This window comes from Somniosus microcephalus, unplaced genomic scaffold (genome assembly GCF_052327205.1).
Source record: "Somniosus microcephalus isolate GS21.2 unplaced genomic scaffold, FLI_Smic_1.0 unresolved_chr2, whole genome shotgun sequence".
Classification (NCBI taxonomy): domain Eukaryota; kingdom Metazoa; phylum Chordata; class Chondrichthyes; order Squaliformes; family Somniosidae; genus Somniosus; species Somniosus microcephalus.
The window spans coordinates 78,650,702-78,672,393 of NW_028225180.1; the positions used below are offsets into that span (position 1 = coordinate 78,650,702).

Below are 21,692 nucleotides of genomic sequence, written 5' to 3' on the forward strand. Positions count from 1 at the left end.
TAAAACACTGGGGGGGAGAGAGAGAGGGGGATAAAACACTGGGGGGGAGAGAGGGAAAGGATAAAACACTGGGGGAGAGAGAGAGAGGGATAAAACACTGGGGGGGGGGGAGAGAGGGAAAGGGATAAAACACTGGGGGAGAGAGAAAGGGATAAAACACTGGGGAGAGAGAGGGAATGGGATAAAACACGGAGCGAGATGGAAAGGGATAAAAACACTGGGGAGAGAGGGAATGGGATAAAACACTGGGGAGAGAGAGAGAGGGATAAAACACTGGGGGAAGAGAGAGAAAGGGATAAAACACTGGGGGAGAGAGAGAGGGAATGGGATAAAACACGGAGCGAGATGGAAAGGGATAAAACACTGGGGAGAGAGGGAATGGGATAAAACACTGGGGGAGAAAGAGGGAATGGGATAAAACACGGAGAGAGGGAATGGGATAAAACACTGGGGGGAGAGGTAAGGGGGAGAAAAACTTGTAGCGAGAGGTTGACAGCCCACTAGAGAGTGGGCCGAAACACTGGAGAGGACGAGGGCTGGGACACGGAGAGTGAACAGGGCAAAAAGACATGGTGTGCAGAGAGAGGGGTATCTGAGGAACAGAGTGACGGCTCTCTCGGTGGAGCTTGCGTCTGGTTCACAGTCTGACTTCCGGACAACACGGGGTTGGAGCAGTAAATCCTTTGAGGCTGAAGGAGAGGAAACCTGATGAAATCCTTTTCATCTTGAGCTGGTTGGTGTTAAACGAACCCGCTATGCGTTCTAACGTTCCTGTGGTTAGGTGCCGCGGCCGGTGTGGCCTTGAGCCATGCAGATCAGGAGGGCACCAGTTTCAGTCACAGCCTGTGCTGAGTTGCCAGATCTTAGCTGAGCGGCGGTAAGCATTGAACCATGGCGGATGCCTGGGTTAGAACGGTGGGTGGGTGGTGTCGGGGTGAATCAACCAGGGGTTACCTCGGTTAATCTGCTTCCTGGTGGAAAGTGTCGGGCAAGGACCGGATCAGGCTTGGTTGTGAGGTGGTCTGCGGGCGAATACATGAAGAACGGCCACTTGAGGTGCAGCTAGCTGCGGGTGGGACCCCGTACCCCAGTAAGAGCCGCTGCTCTCGGGAGGAGAGGGGAGACGAGACCACTGTGGGTAACTAATGAACTTGCTGCCCCTTTCTCGTGTAACAGTTAAGGAAAGAATGCACGCTGGCGGAACTGATGGACAGCGAGACTGAGATGGTGAAGCACATCCGGGCGCTCGACAGTGACATGCAGACGCTGGTCTATGAAAACTACAACAAGTTTATCTCGGCCACAGGTAGGGTAATCTCCGAGGGACTAACGATCAGGGAGCCCCCCCATCTCCCCTGACGGAGCTGACTCGCGGTTTGTCACAGGCATCCTCTGGTTCTCGGTTGACTGGCCTTCCTTCACTTATCAGTGTAGACTGTGAGCATCAGCTGGCTCTTTGGCTGTGGGGTGACTGGCTGACAACCCCAAGCCTGACCTCCGAGTATTATGAGGGGCTTTAATGCCATAAACTGGGGGGGGGGGGGAAACTAGAGGACATCGATTTAAGATTACTACCAAAAGAGCAGAGGTTAGAGGACTGGTAGGGCATGGAATAGCCAACCAGAAACAGTGTTGGAAGCAGAATAGCTTTTAAAAGTGAAGTGGATTAATATTTGAAAAAGAAAAAATTAAAAGGGTTTGGGAAAGGGAAGGAGAATGGGACTAAGTGAGTGACTTTCAGAGAGCTAGCACAGGCGTGATGGGCTGAAGGGGGAAAGGGGAGGGGAATGGGATAAGGGGCGAGCTCTTTCTCAGCGCTAGCACAGGGCGACGGGACACACGGGGGAAAGGGACTAAGGGAATAGCTCTTTGAGAGCCGGCACGGGACGATGGGCGGAATGGCCTCCTAGGCTGTAGCATTCTGTGGCGTTCACCCATGCACTCGCTCGGAGTTGCTGTGCCCAGCTGCAGTATCCCTGTTGGCCCATCGATTGCGACCAAACTCTTCACTCTTGTCTCTTCAGACACCATCAGAAAGATGAAGAATGACTTCAAGAAGATGGAGGATGAAATGGATTGCCTGGCGACCAACATGGCCGCCATCACCGAATTCAGCGCTCGGATCAGTAACACCCTGCAGGACCAGCACCAGCAGATCACCAAACTCTCAGGTGCGCAGTTACGGCTGAGTGGCTCTTGTTTATTCGAGGGCGCCATTTAACCTGTCAGCCCTTTGCCGCAGCACGACTCCTGATTCTGTGGTTATCGTAGGAAGGACATACTTGCCTTAGAGGCGGTGCAACGAAGATTCACTCAGACTGATCCCTGGGATTAGAGGTTGTCCTATGAGGAGAGATTGAGCCGATACTCTCTGAAGTTTAGAAGAATGAGAGGTGATCTCATTGAAACATATAAGATTCTGAGGGGGGATTGACAGGGTAGATGCTGAGAGGCTGTTTCCCCCTGGCTGGAGTGTCTAGAACCAGGGGCCACAGTCTCAGGATAAGGGGTCGGCCATTCAGGACTGAGATGAGGAGGAATTTCTTCACTCAGAGGGTGGTGAATCTTTGGAATTCTCTGCCCCAGAGGGCTGTGGATGCTTAGTCGCTGAGTATAGTCAATACTGAGATCGGTAGATTTTTAACTGTAGGGTTACCAAGGAATATGGGGATCGGGCGGGGAAAGTGGAGATGAGGTAGAAGATCAGCCATGATCTTATTGAATGGCGGAGCAGGCTCGAGGGGCCCGTATGGCCGACTCCTGCTCCTATTTCTTATGTAACATCCAATTGGCGTGTCGTAATGCTGACCCTGGGCCCTGTCACCCCCCTTTTCACTGTGTATTTTAATTCCACTGCGTGTCAGTTACAGTGTGTGCATGTGCAAGCTTCACTCCATTTTGTCTGTGTCTGTGTGTGTTTCAATCTTTTTATCTTCTGCGTGGCATTCACAAGGCTGCATTCATTAGCTCTTGTTAGTGGCCAGGCATCACCAGAGGGCATTAACCACGGAGAAGCCAGTGAACCAGTTGGGTTTTTATGTTTTTTTTGTGTTTGTTTGGTGCCAGTCCCCTGAAGGACGAGTTTTATTCAATTCAGTTGACGTGGTGGGTTTTGAACTCTCAACCTCTGGGTTGCGAGGCCAGTACCAGAACCACGACACGACCGTACCCTGATCCGTGCGCAGGTTACACTAGGCTAAGTTCAGGGACCTCGCACTCCCAGTTCGAAGGGAGTGCATATCTGCCATCCTATCGCACCAATTCCTTTCAGTGTGGCTCCCGCTGGGATCTCTGGGCATCTCAATTAGAATCAGAGACTGGTCCAGCACAGAAGGAGGCCATTCGGCCCATCGAGTCTGCGCCGGCTCTTCGAAGAGCAATCCAGTTAGTCCCACTCCCCCGCTCTTTCCCCATATCCCTGCAATTATTTCTCCCTCCAGTATTTATCCAATTCCCTTTTGAAGGCTGCTATTGAATCTGTGTCCACCGCCCTATCAGGCAGCGCGTTCCAAATCCTCACCACTCGCTGCGTAAAAATGTTTTTCCTCATGTCGCCTCTGGTTCTTTTGCCAATCACCTTAAATCTGTGCCCTCTGGTTACCGAGCCTTCAGCCAATGGGAACAGCTTCTCTTAATTTACTCGATCTAAACCCTTCATGATTTTGAACGCCTCTATCAAATCTCCTCTTAACCTTCTCTGCTCCAGGGAGAACAACCCCAGCTTCTCCAGCCTCTACATGTAACTGCAATCCCTGGAACCATTCTAGTTAATCTCCTCTGCACCCTCTCCAAAGCCTTCACGTCCATCCTAAAGTGTGGGCCCAGAATTGGACACAAGACTCCAGCTGGGGTTGAAGTAGTATTTTATATAGGTGTAGCATAACGTCCTGGCTTTTGTACTTGATACCTCTGTTATAAAGGTCAGGATCCCATGTGCTTTATTAACTATTAGCTCCCACTCCTGCGTTCTCACCGACTGTACTTTGCTGTTTCAGGTGTGCATACGTTGCTGAGGAAGCTCCAGTTCCTGTTTGAGCTTCCCGCCCGGCTGAATAAGTGCATCGAGCTGGAGGCGTACGGGCAGGGCAGTGCGATATTACAGCAAAGCGCGCTCGGTGCTGCATCAGTACCAGCACATGCCTTCCTTCCAGGGCATTCAGGACGACTGCCAGAAAATCATGTCTGGCCTCGCACAGAAACTTCGGGAGAAGTTCAGGTATCACTGCCCTCACCACAGGGGCCTCGTACTTCACTGTCGGACTCAATTCAATTCAATTTTATTTGTCATATATGCCAGCAACGTGTGTACTGCACAATGAAATGTTGATTTTTACGAGTCCTCCCAACATTGGAATAAATATGGCATAGCAATGATAAAAATACTAATAGAAATACAGTAATAATAAATGAAACAACAGTAATAAATAATAATAAATTATACGTTCATGAGTCTTATGGCCTGGGGGCAGAAGCTGTTTCGAAACCTGCTGGTACGAGACCGTGTGCTTCGGTATCTCTTACCGGACGGGAGCAGGGCGAAGAGGTTGTGGCTGGGGTGGCTCGCGTCTTTAATGATTCTCAGGGCCTTCCCCCGGCACCTCTCGGGGTAGATATCCTGCACAGCAGGTAGTTTAATTCCTATAGTATGTTGTGCAGCTTTCACCACCATCTGTAGAGCCTTGCGGTCTGTGGCGGTGCAGTTGCCATACCAGGTAGTGGTGCAGTTGCCATACCAGGTAGTGATGCAGCCGGACTCGCGTCACCTCCTGCCTGTTCCCCCTGTTCACAGCCTGGACGTGTCCTTTCTAATCGCTGCCATCCCTTTGTAACCCGATCTCCCTCCGTGTCCATTCACGGGCGCCTTTTGGCTGCCGCGCCGCACCCGAGCCCATTCTAATCTCCCGGGCCGGTCTCTCCTCCCCTTCCTGTCGCCCAGTCATCCCACCTTTCATTCCTCGGGTTCTTTGCCCTCCCCCCCAGTTTTGAGCCACTACTCCCCCGCCTTGCTACCCTCTCCCTTTGCTGGCATCCCTGGCTTCAAACCCGCCTTGGATAAGCCCGCAGCCACCCTCCGTGCCTCCCTTGGCGTTCGCCACAGGGCCTATCGAGGCATCCATCGCCCCCTCTTTACAAGCAGCAACCACAACTGCCTCAGCCTCTTCTCTCGCTAACCCTTCTGCCCAGCTGGGCGCTAATCTTGCCAACCTCCTTCCCGCCCCACGCACCCCACCCACCACTGCCCCCCTTGCACTCTGCCAGCGGACCAACAGTTTCCCTCCAGAATGCCCGTTCACTTACGAACAAGACCCTTGTCATCCATGACTTTGTGAATGATTGCATTGGCATCCTGGCTTTGACTGAAACGTCACACCTTGCCCCTTACTGAAGTCTCCCCACCAGGCTATACTTTCAACCACCTGCCCTGCCCAAACCGCCATGGTGATGGTGTGACCCGTATCACCAAATCCCACCAACATCTGTTCCCGAGCTCCTGGTAGCTGCTTCTCCTTCCAGCACCTCGCCTTGTTCCACCCCTCTCGCCTCTCCTTGAAAGTCCTTGTGGTCTAGTGCCCCCAAGTTTCTCCCGAAGATATCCTCCCTCCTTTCTTCGCTCAGCCTTTGCACTGAGCGACTTCTCATCCTCGGTGATTTCATTCTCCATCTCGGCCACGCTTGCCCTCTGCGTTCACTGCCCTCCTGTCCTCCTTTAGCCTCTCTCGCCTTATAAATTCACATAAGAATTAGGAGCAGGAGTTGGCCTTGCGGCCCCCTCGAACCTGCTCCACCATTCAATAAGATCAGGGCTGATCTTCGCCCTCAACTCCACTTTCCATCCCTATCCCCATATCCCTCGATTCCCCTAGAGTCCAAAAAAACCTAGCGATCTCAGCCCTGAATATACTCAACGACTGAGCATCCACAGCCCTCTGGGGCAGAGAATTCCAAAGATTCACCACCCTCTGAGGCATCTCATACCCATATTGATAGCCATCCCCTCAAGCTTACCATAGAATATTACAGCACAGAAGGAGGCCACTCGGCCCATCCTCCCAAGTGCGAGGAGCTTGACATGAATCTTGTCATTCATGTGGGAATGACTTATGACTGGGCGGCCTGCTGGTGGCGCTGTCCAGGGAGAGTATAAATACTCGGGCATGGGCCCAGCTTGCTCAGGACATTTTTTAACAGGAACTAGTGAAGGACACAACTAGATCTCCATGTTGAAAAACAGTTGACTAAAGCCTTGTTTAATACTCAGACCAAGTGCCTAGTAGTTTTCTTAGGTCACTACGATTGAGACCATCCGTTCAGCTGCCTCTGCCCCCTGCCGCATCCCTCTCCCTTTCCCTTGCCCACGGGGCCAAATCTTTCTCCCCCCCCCCCCCCCCCCCCCCCCCCCGATTAGAGCAGGAAGGAGGTGGGTGGGAATTTATCGCAAGTTGAAAACACAAGTGACTTACGCTTTGGGCTGTTTGGTGCAGGGACGCGAATTCAAGCGCCAAGGAGCTGGCCGAGTGCGTGGAGCTCTTGCTGCATTTGGAAGAGCCGGCGGAAGAGCTGTGCGACGAATTCCTGGCGCACGCCCAGTCCAGGCTGGTCGAGGACCTGACGGCGCTGGAGTACGAGCTGGGGCAGCCGGGGACCGGGCCGGAGCTGGGAGCCCCCGCCCCTCTCTCCGACATCCTGGAGTTCACCGACAAGGGCTGCAACGGCTTCATCGGCAACACGTGCCTGGTGATCGCATCGTACCAGGACCTGTTCATCAACCGCCCTGCGGCCGACGAGCTGGGCAGCAAGGACGTGGCGCAGATGGCCAGCGCCAAGCTGGTGTCGTTCGTCGACCGGCTGATGGGGCGCTACTTCGCCCTGGTGGAGCGGCGCATCCGGGCGGAGAGGGGTGTCGGTGACAACTCGCTGCTGGTGCGCGGGCTGGATCGCTTCCACCGGCGGCTGCAGGCTGTCGTCAAGCTCCTCCCCTCCTCCAACATCGCCGCCGAGGGCACCGAGATTGTGGTGCGGGCCGCGGAGGAGCGGATCCGCCAGTACCTGCAGGCCCTGCAGAGCTTCTACACCGACTGCCTGACCGACGTGCGCCAGTCGCTGGCCGCCCCCCGGCTGCTGGGCAAGGACAGCGCCAACCTGGCCGAGCTGCTGGGCACCATCTCCGCCTCCATCCTCAACCAGATCAAGTCGGTCCTGGCCTACGTCCACCTGTTCACCGCCAAGGACATCACCTTCTCCAACAAGCCCTACTTCAAGGTGACCTCGCACGCTCTTGCCACATCTGGTTCTGCGCCGTCGCACTGAACCGCAGGGACCGCGATTCCCCGGGACGGTGCCGAATTAGCCCATTGGTTTTATTCTTGATCCCTTTTCATGGCAAGGCCAGCATTTATTGCCCATCCCCGCTTGCGCTGTGAATGTGGCCACCAACGACCCCTATAAACTGCGCGGCCGGGCAGCTCTCTGCCGGTCTCGCGCAGCCTGGGACCCGGCTTTTGCAGTGTTAAAGTTCGCGCACGCGCGGAACTGTGAGTGGGCCGCGCAGCCCCCCCCCCCCCTAAAAAAAAATTCTGGGGGAAACATTGGCGGCTACACAACTGAGTGGCTTGCTAGGCTGCTTCAGAGGGCATTTAATAGTCAACCACTTCGGTGTCGGGGCTCGAGTCACATATAGGCCCAGACTGGGTAAGGACGACAGGTTTTCTTCCCTACAGGACATTAGTGAACCAGTTGGGTTTTTACAACAATCCGACAGCTTCAGGGTCACTTTTACTATGACCAGCTATTTATTTCCAGATTTTTTTTTTTTTTTACTGAATTCAAATTCTCATATTGGGATTTGAGCTCAGCTTCTCTGGATTATTAGTGCAGACCCCCCCCCGGGTCCAGTAACATAACCAGTACGCCGCCGAACTCCGCCGGGACGGCGGTGTGGAGGTGCTACAGATAACTCGGCACCTCTGGGTTCGGGAGGAGCACGTCGGCCAGGGTTCCCAATCGCTGTCCAGTGACTCCTGCTGAAAAAGCAAGACCTGCGTTTCTCCAGCCCCTTTCACAACCTCAGGATGTCCCAACGCGCTTTACAGCCAATTAAGTATTTTTAAAGTGCATTCATTGCTGTAATGTAGGAAACACGGCAGCCAATTTGCGCACAGCAAGCTCCCACATACAGCAATGTGACAATGACCAGATCATCTGTTTTAGTGATGTTGGTTGAGGTATAAATGTTGGCCCAGGACACCGGGAAGAAATCTCCTACTCTTCTTTGAAATAATGCCATGGGATCTTTTACATCCACCTGAGAGCAGACAGGGCCTCGGTTTAATGTCTCATCCGCAAGATGGCACCTCCGACAGTGCAACGCTCCCTCAGTACTGCCCCTCCGACAGTGCGACGCTCCCTCAGTAGTGCCTCTCCGACAGTGCGACGCTCCCTCAGTACTGCCCCTCCGACAGTGCGGGGCTCCCTCAGTACTGCCCCTCCGACAGTGCAGCACTCCCTCAGTACTGCCCCTCCGACAGTGCAACGCTCCCTCAGTACCGCCCCTCCGACAGTGTAGCACTCCCTCAGTACTGCCCCTCCAACAGTGTGGCGCTCCCTCAGCACTACCCCTCCAACAGTGCAACGCTCCCTCAGTACCCGCCCCTCCGACATTGCGGCGCTCCCTCAGTACCGCCCCTCCGACAGTGTGGCGCTCCCTCAGTACCGCCCCTCCGACAGTGCGGCGCTCCCTCAGTACCGCCCCTCCGACAGTGCGGCGCTCCCTCAGTACCGCCCCTCCGACAGTGCAGCGCGCCCTCAGTACCGCCCCTCCGACAGTGCGGCGCTCCCTCAGTACTGCCCCTCCGACAGTGCGGCGCTCCCTCAGTACTGCCCCTCCGACAGTGCGACGCTCCCTCAGTACTGCCCCTCCGACAGTGCGGGGCTCCCTCAGTACTGCCCCTCCGACAGTGCAGCACTCCCTCAGTACTGCCCCTCCGACAGTGCGGCGCTCCCTCAGTACCGCCCCTCCGACAGTGCAGCGCGCCCTCAGTACCGCCCCTCCGACAGTGCGGCGCTCCCTCAGTACTGCCCCTCCGACAGTGCGGCGCTCCCTCAGTACCGCCCCTCCGACAGTGCGGCGCTCCCTCAGTACTGCCCCTCCGACAGTGCGGCGCTCCCTCAGTACTGCCCCTCCGACAGTGCAGCACTCCCTCAGTACTGCCCCTCCGACAGTGCGGCGCTCCCTCAGCACTGCCCCTCCAACAGTGCGGCGCTCCCTCAGTACCGCCCCTCCGACAGTGCGGCGCTCCCTCAGTACTGCCCCTCCGACAGTGCGGCGCTCCCTCAGTACCGCCCCTCCGACAGTGCGGCGCGCCCCCAGTACTGGCACTGGGAGTGTCGGCCAGGTCTAGGGGCTCCAGTCTCTGGTGTGGGACTTGAACCCACGAACTTCTGACTCGGCGGTGAGAGTGCTGCCCACTGAGCCATGGCTGACACCTGAACTCTGTGTGGCTGGCGGGTGAAGATGGATCGCCCGCCACCTTGGTCAAATAGCTGTCGCACGGAGGACAGGCGCTTTGACGAGGGAGCGGGAACCCGTGGAGCCACTCTCCAACAAGCAGCGGCACCGTTTAGGGTAGGAGCGGGCGTGGCGTTAGTTTCTGTTGACGGTCCCTGCTCTGTGTCCCTCTACAGGGGGCGTTCTGCAGCCAGGGTGTCCGCGAGGGGCTGATCGTCAACTTCATCAAGTACATCTGCCACACGGCGCGCCAGTTCTGCGAGACGGCAGGCGAGAAAGGCGCCACGCCCCCAGGGCTGCTCCTGCTGCTGTCCCGGCTCTGCCTGGACTACGAGACGTCCACCATCAGCTACATCCTGACCCTGACGGACGAGCAGTTCCTGGGGCAGGTGAGTAACCCTTCAGCCCCCAACAACAGGGCCAATCGCAAACCGTGCACGGCAGTCCAAGTGCGTCTGCCGCGTGGCTTTCAACGTGCGCGTGGGGGGGCCATTTTGTCAGTGTTGGATGTAGGAATGGAAAAGTGAAGTGTTGTAGCCAAGGGGCCTCCTAATCAGCTGAATGGGCAAATGCACCATCGACGTGGGTTAAAAGAAAGAAAGTTAAGACTTCAGAACATAAGAAATAGGAGCAGGAGTCGGCCATTCGGCCCCTCGAGCCTGCTCCGCCATTCAATGAGATCATGGCTGATCTTCTGCCTGAACTCCATTCACCGGCCCTATCGCCATATCCCTTGATGCCCTTACTAGTCAGAAATCTATCGACTTCTGTTTTGAATATACCCAATGACTGAGCCTCCACAGCCCTCTGGGGTAGAGAATTCCAAAGATTCACCACCCTCTGAGTGAAGAAATTTCTTCTCATCTCAGTCCTGAATGGCCTACCCTTTATCCTGAGGCTGTGGCCCCTGGTCCTAGACTCTCCAGCCAGGGGAGACATTCTCCCAGCATCCACCCTATCAAGCCCTGTAATAATTTTGTATGCTTCAATGAGATCCCCTCTCATTCTTCTGAATTCAAGAGAATACAGGCCTAGTTTACTCAATCTCTTATCATACGACAGTCCCGCCATCCCAGGAATCAATCTCGTGAACCTTCGTTGCACTCCCTCTATGGCAAGTGTATCCTTCCTTAGGTAAGGAGACCAAAATTGTACACAGTACTCCAGATGTGATCTCACCAAGGCCCTATATAATTGGAGTAAGACTTCTTTACTGTACTCAAGTCCTCTTGTAATGAAGGCCAACATACCATTTGCCTTCCTTGCGTCTTTCATGACCTCAGGTCATCTCAATGCGCTTTATAGCCAATGAAGTACTTTTGAAGTGTTGTAATGTAGGAAACGCGGCAGCCAATTTGCGCACAGCAAGTTCCCACAAACAGCAGTGAGATAACGACCAGTGATGTTGAGGGATACATGTTGGCCCAGGACGCCGGGGAGAACTCCCCTGCTCTAGTTAATCCAGAGTGACATTTTGGCACAATGGGACATATCCTAATAAAAAGGCCAGTTTGGTGCCGACAGCAGGAGTCCCTTCTTCATACAGAGTGGAACGGGCTGTGGGTAACAGGGAAAGAGGCGAAACCTTGTGTCGTTCAAGGGTTGCGCTTGGAAGACCAGCCAATTGAAGGGCCCGCGCACTGAAAAACAATAATAAGAGGGAACATTGGTGTCCTGGGACACCGTACTCCAGCCCGAGCCCAATGGCAGAGGGGTGATCGGTTAAATCTGCTGCCTTTTCTCAATGAGACAGAATTGACATTTCACCCTTTACATGTGGAATAAACAAGCCTCACTCTATTGTGTCCGTTTGTTTTAATGAATGTAGTTTGATAGAAAATGTTTATTTCAAGAAGTCGATGATTACAAATTGAAATACAAACAGTAAATGCTAGGAATACTCAGCAGGTCAGGCAGCATCTGTGGAGAGAGAAACAGAGTTGACGTTTCAGGTCGATGACCCTTCGTCAGAAAAGAATACGAATTGAAACCTGGAGAGGTCGTAACACTGAATGCAATACAGTGCAGTGTATTTCACAGTGATGCAGCACTTTTATAGGTAATGGAAAAATATCAGTGGTGCTTCAGCACATTGTTGGTACAGTGTAGAGGGAGCTTTACTCTGTATCTAACCCGTGCTGTCCCTGCCCTGGGAGTGTTTGATGGGACAGTGTAGAGGGAGCTTTACTCTGTATCTATCCCGTGCTGTACCTGCCCTGGGAGTGTTTGATGGGACAGTGTAGAGGGAGCTTTACTCTGTATCTAACCTGTGCTGTACCTGCCCTGGGAATGTTTGATGGGACAGTGTAGAGGGAGCTTTACTCTGTATCTAACCCGTGCTGTACCTGCCCTGGGAGTGTTTGATGGGACAGTGTAGAGGGAGCTTTACTCTGTATCTAACCCGTGCTCTACCTGCCCTGGGAGTGTTTGATGGGACAGTGTAGAGGGAGCTTTACTCTGTATCTAACCCGTGCTGTACCTGCCCTGGGAGTGTTTGATGGGACAGTGTAGAGGGAGCTTTACTCTGTATCTAACCCATGCTGTACCTGCCCTGGGAGTGTTTGATGGGACAGTGTAGAGGGAGCTTTACTCTGTATCTAACCCATGCTGTACCTGCCCTGGGAGTGTTTGATGGGACAGTGTAGAGGGAGCTTTACTCTGTATCTAACCCTGTGCTGTACCTGCCCTGGGAGTGTTTGATGGGACAGTGTAGAGGGAGCTTTACTCTGTATCTAACCCGTGCTGTACCTGCCCTGGGAGTGTTTGATGGGACAGTGTAGAGGGAGCTTTACTCTGTATCTAACCCGTGCTGTACCTGCCCTGGGAGTGTTTGATGGGACAGTGTAGAGGGAGCTTTACTCTGTATCTAACCCATGCTGTACCTGCCCTGGGAGTGTTTGATGGGACAGTGTAGAGGGAGCTTTACTCTGTATCTAACCCATGCTGTACCTGCCCTGGGAGTGTTTGATGGGACAGTGTAGAGGGAGCTTTACTCTGTATCTAACCTGTGCTGTCCCTGCCCTGGGAGTGTTTGATGGGACAGTGTAGAGGGAGCTTTACTCTGTATCTAACCCTGTGCTGTACCTGCCCTGGGAGTGTTTGATGGGACAGTGTAGAGGGAGCTTTACTCTGTATCTAACCCGTGCTGTACCTGCCCTGGGAGTGTTTGATGGGACAGTGTAGAGGGAGCTTTACTCTGTATCTAACCCTGTGCTGTACCTGCCCTGGGAGTGTTTGATGGGACAGTGTAGAGGGAGCTTTACTCTGTATCTAACCCGTGCTGTACCTGCCCTGGGAGTGTTTGATGGGACAGTGTAGAGGGAGCTTTACTCTGTATCTAACCCTGTGCTGTACCTGCCCTGGGAGTGTTTGATGGGACAGTGTAGAGGGAGCTTTACTCTGTATCTAACCCGTGCTGTACCTGCCCTGGGAGTGTTTGATAGGACAGCGTAGAGGGAGCTTTACTCTGTATCTAACCCGTGCTGTCCCTGCCCTGGGAGTGTTTGATGGGACAGTGTAGAGGGAGCTTTACTCTGTATCTAACCCGTGCTGTACCTGTCCTGGGAGTGTTTGATGGGACAGTGTAGAGGGAGCTTTACTCTGTATCTAACCCGTGCTGTACCTGCCCTGGGAGTGTTTGATGCTGACACTGGGTGCATTCCGTCCCTCACCTTGATGATCACCAAGTTCATAATGAATACATAGAATACACCAAGTGCCTGGTATAGTCTGTACAATGCTGATTGGAGTCCGTTGTTTTATGCTTCCCCCTCCCCCTTGTTCCCCAGGACCATTCCCCAGTGACGTTGGTAACCGTGCTGTGCGCTGATGCCCGGGAGGCTGCCCAGAAGCTGCTGAATCACTACGTGAAGGTGCAGGGCCTCAATGTGTCTCAGATGCTGCGGAAGAGCGTGGAGACGCGGGACTGGATTAATACCATTGAGCCGCGCAACGTGCGCGCTGTGATGAAGAGGGTGGTGGAGGACATAACCTCCATTGACGTGCAGGTGAGGAAGCATACATCACAACAACTTCTGGGATGATCGATGAACTGAGGAAGAAGGAACTGACGCCAGGGGTTAGGGGGGAAGTAAATGCAAACTATTGTGAAGTAAGTTTCTAGATCGGGTGTCTTGTGTCTCACAGTTCCTTGCGGAAAGAAAACCAGTCACTGAATGCCAGGTGCTTCTGACCTGGAGCCTTGAAATTACAAGAATTATGCCAGCAATTGAACTCTGATTGACCGTAGCTCCTTTTTAATTAACGACAATTAGAATGATACCTGGACTCCAAGGGTTAAATTCTGAGGAGAAATTGCACCAACTAGGGTTGTATTCCATGGAATTTAGATTAAGGTTTGATTTGATCAAAGTTTTCAAGATATTAAGGGGAACAGATAGGGTAGAGAGAGAGAAACTATTTCCGCTGGTTGGGGATTCTAGGACTAGGGGGCAGAGTCTAAATATTAGAGCCAGACCTTTCAGGAGTGAAGTTAGGAAACACTTCTACACACAAAGGGCGGTAGAAGTTTGGAACTCTCTTCCGCAAACGGCAATTGATGCTGGGTCAATTGTTAATGTTAAATCTGAGATTGATAGATTTTGGTTAACCAAAGGTATTAAGGGATATGGGGCAAAGGCGAGGAGATGGAGTTCGGTGGCAGATCAGCCATGATCTCATTGAATGGTGGAACAGGCTGGAGGGGCTGAATGGCCTCCTCCTGTTCCTGTGCAGAGTTTCTGTGCTCCTAATTGGCTGTCGGTGACTGCGGCTGGAAGGTGTCCGCACGCAGTTAACCGGTGAAGATACGATTGGGCTCAGACTCTTGTGGTCGAATAGCCCGGCCAACCCTTTCTGTCTGGGCTGACAGAGGTGCATCGGCCATCAGAAAGTGACTGACCCCCGTGGAGCTGCACCCCAGCAAGTCTTCAGGAGAGGGAGGAAGAATATCGGCAACAATTTCTTCGAAAGAGTTTGGGTGAAAGGCTTTCCTAATGGCTTGGCCGAGCTTTAAGGGCCAGGACATGGAATCACACAGCATGTACGGTGCAGAAACAGGCCATTCAGCCCAACTGGTTCATGCCGGCCTTTATGCTCCACACCAGCCTCTTCCCACCCCTCTTCATCTCACCCTATCAGCATATCCTTCTATTCCTTTCTCCCTCATGTGTTTATCTAGCTTCCCCTTAAATGCATAGGTCCCCGTTTTGATCCCCTATCAGTGCTGAATTAGCTCATTTGAGCTGGGGCAGTGGTAGGGATGAGGCATTTGATACCTATTCCCCCAGCCAGGGAGGGGAGAATCAGCCTGGGTTCCTGCTCCTGATCACTGCCCAGTGACCCTTGGGTTAGAGAGAGGGGAGAATCAGCCAAGGTTCCTGCTCCTGTTCACTGCCCAGTGACCCTTGGGTTAGGGAGAGAGGAGAATCAGCCAGGGTTCCTGCTCCTGTTCACTGCCCAGTGACCCCTGGGTTAGGGAGAGGGGAGAATCAGCCAGGATTCCTGCTCCTGATCACTGCCCAGTGACCCCCTGGGTTAGAGAGAGGAGAGAATCAGCCAGGGTTCCTGCTCCTGATCACTGTCCAGTGACCCCTGGGTTAGAGAGAGAGGAGAATCAGCCAGGGTTCCTGCTCCTGATCACTGCCCAGTAACCCCTGGGTTAGTGAGAGGGGAGAATCAGCCAGGGTTCCTGCTCCTGATCACTGCCCAGTGACCCCCTGGGTTAGGGAGAGGGGAGAATCAGCCAGGGTTCCTGCTCCTGATCACTGCCCAGTGACCCCTGGGTTAGGGAGAGGGGAGAATCAGCCAGGGTTCCTGCTCCTGATCACTGTCCAGTGACCCCTGGGTTAGGGAGAGAGGAGAATCAGCCAGGGTTCCTGCTCCTGATCACTGCCCAGTAACCCCTGGGCTAGTGAGAGGGGAGAATCAGCCAGGGTTCCTGCTCCTGATCACTGCCCAGTGACCCCCCTGGGTTAGGGAGAGGGGAGAATCAGCCAGGGTTCCTGCTCCTGATCACTGCCCAGTGGCCTCCAGTTGAAGACATGCAGACTTCAGGTCAAGAAAGAATTGAGCTCTGCTCTGATGCTCCTTCACGCCACGCTAGATGTGCCTGAAAGCACTCGATTGTCAGGGATTGTGTGTGAATTGTGGGTACTTGAGTGAGGTACCAGGAGGCTGTGCCTTTGGGGAGAGGTAAAGGCAACTACAGGGAAGGAACGGCAAATAGGACCTGAGAGGGGTTTGAACAATCTCTCCAGGTAAGGGGCCGTATGGACGGTACTGGATGTTTATAGATTCGAGGGGAGGTGGGGAAATGACGTGTCCGGCCCAAAGCACAGCCTGTGTTGATGCTCCTTTGCCTCTGCTCTGCGTAGGTTGGCCTGCTGTACGAAGAAGGTGTGAGGAAGGCGCACAGCAGCGACTCGAGCAAGAGGACCTTCTCTGTGTACAGCAGCTCGCGTCAGCAGGCACGCTACGCCCCAAGCTACACCCCTAGGTAACTGTGAGAGGCTGTCAGTGCTGCGGGGGTGGTTGGGTGGGGATGGGGGGGGTGGGAAGAGAGAGGTTACCGATATCATCGTGGAAACAAACTCCCATCAGCTGCCTCCTGTCACCCTCCCCAGAATTTACTCGGGTCAAACCCTTGTCCAAGACTTCACCCCATCGCACAGCTTCGCTCCTTGCTTGTATTTTGTCTCCTGTGCTAGCCGAATAGCACCCCCCCCCCCCCCCCCCGCGATCGGGTAACCTGCACGCCAGGGAGGGCAGGCAATCTCGCAGCCCGCCTGGTTGTCCGCCTGTTCATTTTAACCGGGGTTGGGGTGTTCCAAGCGGACTGGAGCAGGCGATGGGGTGTGTGTGACAGGTGGACTGGAGCAGGCGATGGGGTGTGTGTGACAGGCGGACTGGAGCAGGCGATGGGGTGTGTGTGACAGGCGGACTGGAGCAGGCGATGGGGTGTGTGTGACAGGCGGACTGGAGCAGGCGATGGTGTGTGTGTGTGACAGGCGGACTGGAGCAGGTGATGGGTGTGTGTGTGACAGGCGGAATGGAGCAGGCAATGGGGTGTGTGTGACAGGTGGACTGGAACAGGCGATGGGGTGTGTGTGACAGGCGGACTGGAGCAGGCGATGGGGTGTGTGTGACAGGCGGACTGGAACAGGCGATGGGGTGTGTGTGTGTGTGACAGGCGGACGAACAGGCGATGGGGTGTGTGTGACAGGCGGACTGGAACAGGCGATGGGGTGTGTGTGACAGGCGGACTGGAACAGGCGATGGGGTGTGTGTGACAGGCGGACTGGAGCAGGCGATGGGGTGTGTGTGTGTGTGTGACAGGCGGACTGGAGCAGGCGATGGGGTGTGTGTGACAGGTGGACTGGAACAGGCGATGGGGTGTGTGTGACAGGCGGACTGGAACAGGTGATGGGGTGTGTGTGACAGGCGGACTGGAGCAGGCGATGGGGTGTGTGTGACAGGCGGACTGGAGCAGGCGATGGGGTGTGTGTGACAGGCGGACTGGAGCAGGCGATGGGGTGTGTGTGACAGGCAGACTGGGGCAGGCGATGGGGTGTGTGTGACAGGCGGACTGGAGCAGGCGATGGGGTGTGTGTGACAGGCGGACTGGAGCAGGCGATGGGGTGTGTGTGACAGGCGGACTGGAGCAGGCGATGGGGTGTGTGTGACAGGCGGACTGGAGCAGGCAATGTGTATGTGACGGGCGGACTGGAGCAGGCGATGGGGTGTGTGCGACAGGCAGACTGTAACGGGGCACAGGCTGTGCCAAGTGCACAACACCTCTGTTATTTGTATTGTCTGTCAATACGATCCCCTGCCAAACCTTGAAGGCCGTCAACTGCCCCAGTTGTAAATGGCGTTGAGGTACAGATCAGCCATGAGCTGATTGAACGGCAGAACAGGCTCGGGGGGCTGAACGGCCTCCTCCTGCACCAATGCCCACTAATCCAGTAGTGGGTGGGGGGCGGAGGGGGATCCCCTGTGTTGTGTCTGATACTGGCGGTTCCACTCTACTAGCACAACATTACTACACTCAAAGCACTTAATTGGCTGTAAAGCGCTTTGAGACATCCAGTGGTCGTGAAAGGCGCTATAGAAATGCACGGAACCTGTGATACTGACTGACCCCACCCGGCACAGAGGTGTGACGGTAATGACTTGGGATCTTCCCCAAGCTGCCCCGTTTCATAGAAGCTCACAGCACAGAAGGAGGCCATTCGGCCCGTCGTGCCTGTGCCGGCTCTTTGAAAGAGCGATCCCAATTTAGTAAATTAACTCCTCGCTTTGTATTTTGTCTTTTGTGGCTAGCTCGTTGCAAACCATTTAGTTTTGTATTAACCCTTTGCCGCTGCAGTGCTCCCATGGACACCAACCTCCTGAGTAACATTCAGAAGCTGTTCTCCGAGAGGATCGACATCTTCAGCCCCGTTGAGTTCAATAAGGTGAGCAGGCCCCACGGCGGCCATCAGTGCGGCAGTGCTCCTCCATTCAAACATACCACCTTCGTGTGCGTGTTGTTATCCCTTCGTCTGCCCCTTCTCTGTTTTGCCGCTCGGCGCCGCGATGTCCAGAAGTCCGAACGCGGAACCCCCCCCCCCCCCCCCCCCCCCCCCGGCCGCTCGCTCTGTCCGAGCCTGCGGTTGCTCAGCCTTGGTGACCCTGAGCCGAGCACCGCATCCACCTCCATCGAGCTCCTCCTGCCTCTGGCACGTTGTCCCTTGCTCGCTCTCGCTGCCGCCGAAACCCTCAGCACGGCCTTCGACGCCTCGAGGCTCGGTTTCTGCAATGCTCTGCTCCCTCCAATTCCCCCTCCAGCCCGTCAACTCCAACTCATCCAGAGCGCTTCAGCCCGTATCCCAGCCCACACAAAGCCCACCCAACCTTCCCATCACCCCAGCGACCTCAACTGACATTCTGTACCCCGCAGTGTGTTAGTCTCGGTCTTCAAGCCCCTCCACAGCCACGACCGAGATCTCCCAGACCTCACCCTGGCATTTGTACCGTCTCCTCTCTTCCTTTTTCCTTCACCACATCTAACTTTGTGAATCCCAAGTCCGGCCATTCTCTGGAGAAGCTCCTCTAGTCCCTCTCTCACACTTCTCATCCTTATTTTCAAATCCCTCCATGGCCTCGCCCTCTCCCTATCTCGGTAACCTCCTCCAGCCCCACAACACTCCGAGATCTCTGCACTCCTCCAATTCTGGCCTCTTGAGCATCCCCTGATTTTAATCGCTCCACCATTGGCGGCCGTGCCTTCAGCTGCCTGGGCCCTAAGCTCTGGAATTCCCTCCCTAAACCTCTCCGCCTCTCTCTCCTCCTTTAAGACCCTCCTTAAAACCGACCTCTTTGACCAAGCTTTTGGTCACCTGTCCTAATATCTCCTTATGTGGCTCGGTGTCAAACTCTGTCTGATAATCGCTCCTGTGAAGCACCTTGGGAGGTTTTACTGTGTTAAAGCTGCTATATAAATGGGAGTCGTTGTTGGTACAAACCCAGCGGCAGATCCTAACTGATGCCCGTTTCTCTCTTTCCGCAGGTCTCGGTCCTGACGGGAATCATTAAGATCAGCCTGAAGACGTTCCTGGAGTGCGTGCGGCTCCGGTCGTTCGGCCGCTACGGGCTGCAGCAGATCCAGGTGGACTGCCAGTACCTGCAGCTCTACCTCTGGCGCTTCGTCTCCGACGAGAACCTGGTCCACTTCCTGCTGGACGAGATCGTCGGCAGCACCGCTCACCGCTGCCTGGACCCCGTCACCATGGAGCAGAGCGTCATTGAGGTCATATGTGAGAGAGGTTAACCGGAGGAGGGGGGGGGGTGTCGCACATTCCTGGCACATGGAGTGATTGAAGTGCTTAAGTCAGTCGCTGCGGGTATTAGTCTGAAGCGGTATGTTTGGGGCAGAGGTGAGGGCGTTTAGGGCTGCACCAAAATTTGGGCACGGCTTTGGTCCATTCAACCACTTTACTCCCCCCGCGCCCCCTCAGCAGATAGGAATTAGGAGCAGGAGGAGGCCATTCGGCCCCGCTCCGCCATTCAATAAGATCACGGCTGATCTTCCACCACAACTCCACTTTCCCGCCCGATCCCCAAATCCCTTGATTCCCCGAGAGTCCAAAAATCCACCTATCTCAGCCTTGAATATACTCAACGACTGAGCCTCCACAGCCCTCTGGGGTAGAGAATTCCAAAGATTCACCACCCTCTGAGTGAAGAGATTCCTCCTCATCTCAGTCCGAAATGGCCGACCCCTTATTCTGAGACTGTGACCCCTGGTTCTAGACTCCCCAGCCAGGGGGGGAAACATCCTCTCAGCATCTACCCTGTCAAGCCCTGTAAGAATTGTATAGGTTTCAATGAGATCACCTCTCATTCTTCTAAACTCCAGAGAGTATCGGCTCAATCTCTCCTCAGAGGACAGCCCTCTCATCCCAGGAATCAATGGTTTGTGCCTGTAAGGGGGGGTGGGGTGGGGGGGGAATCTTGAGAACCGATATTTCTATCAGCCGGTACCTTGCTTTCCTTCCCAAGCCAGTAATCAGCCTCCTCGCCGTGCCCGTCCCATCTCGTCTCTTGTGCATCTCCAGTGGCAAACTGTCCAGTCCCCGGCTTTGCCCTCCGTGCTCTCGGGAGCTTTGTGTGCACAATTTGAACGCGTGCCGAGGGCTCTGCTGTAACATATTCTGACTCCAGCACCTTGTAAATATAATTTTGCTTGTGCATGTTAAATTTATATATATATATATCGGAAAAGAAAGCAGCATTAAGTCACAGTTCAATGATTCATTCAAAATAAAACCTACCCCTTCCAAACTGTGTTTATTGTGGTTCTTTATTTTGCTGACCTGAACAAAGATCCGCGATCTAACCTGCTTTGGGGGTGGGGTGGGGGTAAATCGGGTCACTTTTGAGGTTCAAGTGAAAAGAAATAAAGACTTGTGTTTCTCCAGTGCCTTTCACGACCACCAGACGTCCCAAAGCGCTTAACAGCCAATGAAGTACTTTTGAAGTGTAGTCACTGTTGTAATGTAGGAAACACTGCAATGTGATAATGACCAGATATTCTGTTTTTAGTGATGTTGATTGAGGGATAAATATTGGCCCCAGGACACCGGGGAGAGCTCCCCCTGCTCTTCTTCCAATAGTGGCTGTGGGATCTTTTACGTCCACCTGAGAGGGCAGACGGGGCCTCGGTTTAACGTCTCATCCGAAAGACGGCCCCTCCGACAGTGTGGCGCTCCCTCAGTACCGCCCCTCTGACAGTGTGGCACTCCCTCAGTACTGCCCCTCCGACAGTGCGGCGCTCCCTCAGTACTGTCCCTCCGACAGTGCGGCGCTCCCTCAGTACCGCCCCTCCGACAGTGCGGCGCTCCCTCAGTACTGCCCCTCCGACAGTGCGGCGCTCCCTCAGTACTGCCCCTCCGACAGTGCTGCGCTCCCTCAGTACTGCCCCTCTGACAGTGCGGCGCTCCCTCAGTACTGCCCCTCTGACAGTGTGGCGCTCCCTCAGTACTGCCCCTTCGACAGTGCGGCGCTCCCTCAGGACTGGCACTGGGAGTGTCAGCCTGGATTTTTGTGACTAAGTCTCTGGAGTGGGACTTGAACCCACAACCTTCTGACTCCAAGGAAAGGGTGCTACCCACTGAGCCACGGCTCCACTTCCCAGGCTAACGGTGGAGGCCCAGCACCACATAGAGCAACGAGGGTGGGGGGGGCACATGGTCTGGATCGACAGCTGCATGAGATAAGAGTTTGGGGAGAAGTTAGTGACCAGCTCAGAGGGGAGAGCAGGAGGGTAAAATTAGAAAGGAAGAAATTAGAGAGAAGGGTTATTTAATAAATTAGTAGCAGTTGTCAAATCATTGCTATCTCTACACCACGAGGCGTTGACCTGGGCCACAAGGCTGTGAGGTCACTGCCAAAGAGGAGCTACCCAATGGAGTCTGCCTCAGGACCGATCATAAAATCACACGCTCCTGCACAGAAATAGGAACCTCTAGACACGATCGGCCGAATGGCGGCCTCCTTCTGTGCCGTAAATTTCTATGATTCTCTGCTGTGTCCATGACGATGGTGCCAGGCGACAGGAGAGCCTCAAACATTCGATCGACAGGGGACCATAGTCCCGCCCAGGTGTTTTGCTGGCAGCTGCAGCTGTCACGGGGCTGAGCTGTTT

The 21,692-nt window shown here is 54.4% G+C and overlaps 1 protein-coding gene across 1 annotated transcript in view; it reads left to right on the forward strand.

Annotated features, from left to right (window-relative positions):
• vps51 (VPS51 subunit of GARP complex) overlaps positions 1 to 20,329 on the forward strand; it is a 22,844-nt gene extending 2,515 nt beyond the window's left edge. Inside the window, 10 exon segments of the mRNA XM_085975701.1 lie at positions 1,177 to 1,306; positions 2,025 to 2,171; positions 3,996 to 4,084; positions 4,086 to 4,216; positions 6,483 to 7,260; positions 9,682 to 9,894; positions 13,294 to 13,512; positions 15,880 to 16,001; positions 17,874 to 17,961; positions 19,056 to 20,329. Of these exon segments, the coding sequence (XP_085831827.1) occupies positions 1,177 to 1,306; positions 2,025 to 2,171; positions 3,996 to 4,084; positions 4,086 to 4,216; positions 6,483 to 7,260; positions 9,682 to 9,894; positions 13,294 to 13,512; positions 15,880 to 16,001; positions 17,874 to 17,961; positions 19,056 to 19,316 (2,178 nt within the window). The 3' untranslated portion in view covers positions 19,317 to 20,329.
• The last annotated feature ends 1,363 nt before the right edge of the window (positions 20,330 to 21,692 follow it).